Below are 5131 nucleotides of genomic sequence, written 5' to 3' on the forward strand. Positions count from 1 at the left end.
TCTATTCTCGGACATCGCCGTATCGAGCTACAGCAACTACGGTGGCTAGGTCATGTTGTGAGAATGGATGAGGATGCCCCCAGCTCAAAAGGCACATAAAAGCAAGCCAACTGATGGCTCACGCAGAAGGGGAAGTCCACAAATTCGATAGAAAGGTCAAGTGGAAGTTCGGTTCGAGACTCGGCAAATGTTCTGTCTCAAGCTAGCTAAATAAGTAAGTAATGGCGCACTACTCTGACAACAGTGCATAGCAGGGCTGTAGTGCCTCCTAGAGTCTTTAGAATAAGATGACGGTTGCTTATCAACTTTTGTCCCCCACTTCCCCTTTCATTAATTTCGGATTCCCCGTCATTGCGGAAGATTCCAATGCAATAATATAGTGATCAGCGAAGCTATCAGTTATCCCGGCCAATGAATTCTCGTGTTTGACTTTGTTTTGGCTCTGCCTTCTCTTCATATCAGCCGAAATGAAGCTCTTTTTTGGGGGGTTTGTTAATCGTCTGCTCTTTCGGAGACCTAAACCTCTTCACAGCTTCGGAAGAAGTGGTGGAGAGGTCGGACTTATCTTTCTGTTTCAGTTTGCTGTTCGCGCTGGTTCTTCCGGTTCTTCCTGGCCAGTTTTCGTCATTGAGCTTCCTCTACGATCCCATCAGATTGCTCGCTTCTCCTTGAAATTTGGGTATGAGTCGCCACCTGTATCAGATAGATTTCTCGATATTGCTCTTCACCTTCGACTGCATTGAGTTATTTGGGCTCTGCATTGTAACTTTATTCTTCTTCGCACTTTCCGTGTTTGGTTTTAGGGCAACGCCTTCTAATTAATTTTTATTCCGCAGGGACAAGAATCTAAATGAGGTCTATAAAACAATCACATTTCAGAATTAACTGATTTTAATAGAAAATTCCACATTACTTCTATACGCCACCTTAGAGGGCGCCTGGTAGGAGGATGGCAACTCATTCGAAGCTGATTTAAGATTGAAGGAAATATGTTTTGAAACCTGTTTTGACATTGAACCCGATGACGACCTGGTTGCATTTTAAGTATTATGAAGATCCCATTCAAGTTTTTATTCGCGTACTCAAATTGTATATATTTTTAAAAAATCCGTGAAAACATATGTGTGAGAATATGAAAAAATAAAAATCAGCCTTTTTTTAAAAAATATATTTTTTTAAATCCACGGAATTTTAGACATTTCGGTTAGAAACTGGGACTGGACATATTTGAACATGAATTTTTTAAAGAATATTTTTTGAAGGACCTTCAGAGCTCTAGACGTCGATTTTTTAAATATCTTCTGAGCTCTAAGCGTTGAATTTTTAAGGAATTGAGCGGCCTCTTATATATGAACTGTGTCAAAACATGCACATAGTTTGAAAACATTCCTTTCCATCCCTCGTTCTTGTTCACAATTTTTAGATTCTACTTACTACTCCGTCTTATTTATTTCTATAATTCAAACATTTCAAACATACAATATTTACAGCCTGGTCCCATCCTCTCATATTTCAAATTCCAACCACTACGCCCCTGCCGGACGTTGTTAGTTTATTAGTTTATAAATTTTATTATTATTGCAATTCCAGTTGCATATTCTCATGCATGATAGCTGGCATTTTGTTGTTGTTATTCTTTTTACATTTTTTTTTTTTGCGCTGAGGAGAAGCAGCGTGTCGTTGTAAAACCGAACAATGACAACAATACCAACAACACCTTGTATAACAATTAAAAACAAACAAAACTATAATGAAAGTCATCTTCCGAACTCAATGCCGCCCCAGTGCCTTATTTTCAATGCCGTCTCGGCGGCACTTCAGTTGTGGGCGAACTTAACATTGAAACGGTAATGTTGCATCCATTAGCGGCCACCTATTACGATCCGGAACAGAAGATATGGTCTGGACCACAACGCAAGGATTTGTATAATAACGAAATAACCTTGGGTGAAGTCATCTTTGAAGCTCTCGCAAAACACCCACAAAAAATTATACAAATTCATGATGTCAGTGGTGTGAAGTTGACGTGCGCAGAGTTGCTGCATCACGCCAAGGTACTGGCCAGGAATCTGCTGAAATTGGATTTAAAAGTTGGTGATGTAATTGGCTTATATGCCAGCAATTGGACACATACAACGACATTGATGTTGGCCTCATTTCTGTGCGGAACTCCGGTAAATGCACTGTATCCAGCATTTGATAAAGGTACGCTTGGGGGGGATGCTTTTTATGGAATGTCAGGATAATATTGTATTTATTTTTTGTTTCCAGAAAATGTGGCCTTGATCTATAAGATAACACGTCCGAAATTGATATTCTGTGATGTGGAAAATTATCAAATTGCCCAAGAAGTGAATCGTGAATTAAATTTAGATGCCTTAATTTTCATAATGAACGATAATGAAGGAGTCAAGGGTTTGGGTCATATTAAGGATCTGTTGCTTGCAAAGGAGTCCAGCGAGGATCAATATTTTAGGTAATAAATATATACGTTGATTATTTGCAAGAATATTTTTTCAAGGATCTTCAGAGTTCTAGGCGTGGATTTTTAAAGAATATTTTTTCAAGGACCTTCAAAGCTTTAGGCGTGGGTTTTTTAAAGAATATTTTTTCAAGGACCTTCAAAGCTTTAGGCGTAGGTTTTTTAAAGAATATTTTTCAAGGACCTTCTTCGGGGATTTTTAAAGAATATTTCTGCAAGGATCTTCGTGGATTTTTAAAGAATATTCCTGCAAGGATCTTCGTGGATGCTTAAAGAATATTTCTGCAAGGATCTTCGTGGATTTTTAAAGAATATTTCTGCAAGGATCTTCGTGGATTTTTAAAGAATATTTCTGGCAAGATCTTCGGAGATTTTTAATTAATATTTTTGCAAGGATCTTCGTGGATTTTTAAAGAATATTTCTGCGAGGATCTTCGTGGATTTTTAAAGAACATTTCTGCAAGGATCCTCAAGGATTTTTAAAGAATATTTCGGCAAGGATCTTCGTGGATTTTTAAAGAATATTTCAGTCAAGATCTTCGGAGATTTTTAATGAATATGTTTGCAAGGATCTTCGAGGATTTTTAAGGAATATTTCTGGCAAGATCTTCGTGGATTTGTAAAGAATGTGTTATTTTTCAAATGTTTTTTTTTTAAGACACAGTCGTTTTTCTTCAGTGCTATAATCGTGGATTGCATTTTTTTTTTTTTTTTTTTGTGAAGGGCCCTCATTGCTCTCATTTTATTATTTCTTTTAAACAATATTTTGGAAGATCCGCATAGCAAGCAAATATTCTTAAAATAATCTTTTTCAATGACATTCGGCGATATAAGCGTGTATTTTTGAAAAGGTTTTACTTATTTTTATGGACATGGAAAACTCTTCCAAGGGTTGCTATCACTTGTAGATTTCGACCCACCAAAATTAAAGATTTTTTATAAATTTTTTATTTTCAGATATCCTTGCTTCAATCTCAAGGGTGATGACACCGCCATAATTATATGCTCATCTGGTACCACAGGCACTCCAAAGGGTGTACGATGTTCTCATCGTGCTTTTCTCAATCAGAATGTTTTGTAAGTACACAGAAATATTTTCCTATATTTTTAATTCCTCAAAATAACAATTTAAAACTTTCCCCTTCCTCCCATAGTGTAACGCTCAAAACGGAATCGGTGATATGCAGCTTCAGCACTTTATATTGGATATCAGGAGCATTTAGCTTAATTTCCTCTTTAATAACTGCTGCGATGCGAATTGTGACCACTCAACCTTATTCCCCGCAATATTTTCTCGATTTGGTACGACGTTATAGGATTTCGCATTTCCTTGGTGGTGGTAATTTCATGGCCGAATTAATTATGCACACCAATGAAAGGGAGATACAAAAAAGCTTAGAATCCATTGATACCTTGCTGATTGGTGGTGCCAAAGTACTACAGGCTGTGCAGGAAAAAATGAATTCCATTTTGGCCTGCAATGCACATAGGCCTGGATTTTGTGTTGCCTATGGTATGTCCGAGTTATCAGGTATGCTGAGTATTAATGGTGGTTATGTAATGCAGCGGCGGGAAGGGTCCGAGGGTAAGCTAGTGGCCAATAAGCATGTGCGAATAATCGACAAAAAAGGCATGAACTTGGGACCCAATGAACATGGTGAAATATGTATTCTGACACCGTATACCTGGTTCGGCTATGTCGATAATCCTGAAGCAACGAGAAAAGCTTTACCCGACAATTGGCTACACACTGGTGATATTGGCTATTTCGATGATGACGGGTATTTGCATGTTTGTGCCCGCGACAATGATGTCTTCAAATCGAGAAATTTTCAAATTTATCCACAGCTAATAGAAGAGGTGGTATGTCGCATAGCCGGTGTGGCTGAATGTTGTGTTTTTGGTATACCCGATTTTGTGGCGTCCCATTTGACGGCTTGTGTTGTGGTTCGTCTGAAAAATGCCGATGGTCTGAAATTAACCACCAAGGAAATCGATCAACATGTTAAGGCGCACATGGGTAGCATGTATCATTTGAGTGGTGGTGTTTATTTCATTGATGCAATACCAAAGACGGGATCGGGAAAGGCTCAGCGAAGAAAAGTGTTGGAACTTGTAATGGCAATGAAAAAGCAAGGAGATGATAAGCTGCAATAACAATAATACAATGCAATAATAATACAATACAATAAAGAATTAATGATCTGTAATACTGGATGAGATAATTAAATATTTTACAAGAATCAATAACTTGACAATTGTCCTTTTTTCGATGTATGAGTATGAGAATATCATCGCAATATTTTAAAATCTCTTTATTCTGTATTTCTGCATTTTATGAATTTTTTCTCCTCCTCAGGTGAAATGATTACAAAAGGGTCTTAGAACTAAACCCAAAACCCGAAACAAATCAGATAACTATTTTAATATAAACTAGTAAGGAAAGTAGTAAAGTCGGACGGGACCGACTATATGATACCCTTCACCACTATGGGTATATTAAACAGGACTATTAACATGAAATTGGATGAAATAATATATGTGATAATGTGAATCTACCTGGATATATCCATAAAGTATGTAAATCGACTTCAAACAAATATAAATAGGTCATAAGTTGGGCTATGTCTGCACTTCTAGAAAACGCAA

At 37.3% G+C, this 5131-nt stretch overlaps 1 protein-coding gene across 1 annotated transcript; it reads left to right on the plus strand.

Annotated features, from left to right (window-relative positions):
* The first annotated feature begins 1850 nt into the window (after nucleotides 1–1850).
* LOC133321600 (uncharacterized) lies at nucleotides 1851–4639 on the plus strand. Its single transcript, XM_061530685.1, has 4 exons — nucleotides 1851–2205; nucleotides 2272–2421; nucleotides 3391–3559; nucleotides 3637–4639. The coding sequence occupies exons 1-4, from the start codon at nucleotides 1851–1853 to the stop codon at nucleotides 4637–4639; spliced, it is 1677 nt and encodes a 558-aa protein (XP_061386669.1).
* Nucleotides 4640–5131: the final 492 nt, after the last annotated feature.

Source organism: Musca vetustissima, unplaced genomic scaffold, assembly GCF_032173495.1.
Source record: "Musca vetustissima isolate MV318-11 ecotype Yass unplaced genomic scaffold, APGP_CSIRO_Mvet_v1 utg11109, whole genome shotgun sequence".
NCBI classification, from domain to species: Eukaryota; Metazoa; Arthropoda; class Insecta; order Diptera; family Muscidae; genus Musca; species Musca vetustissima.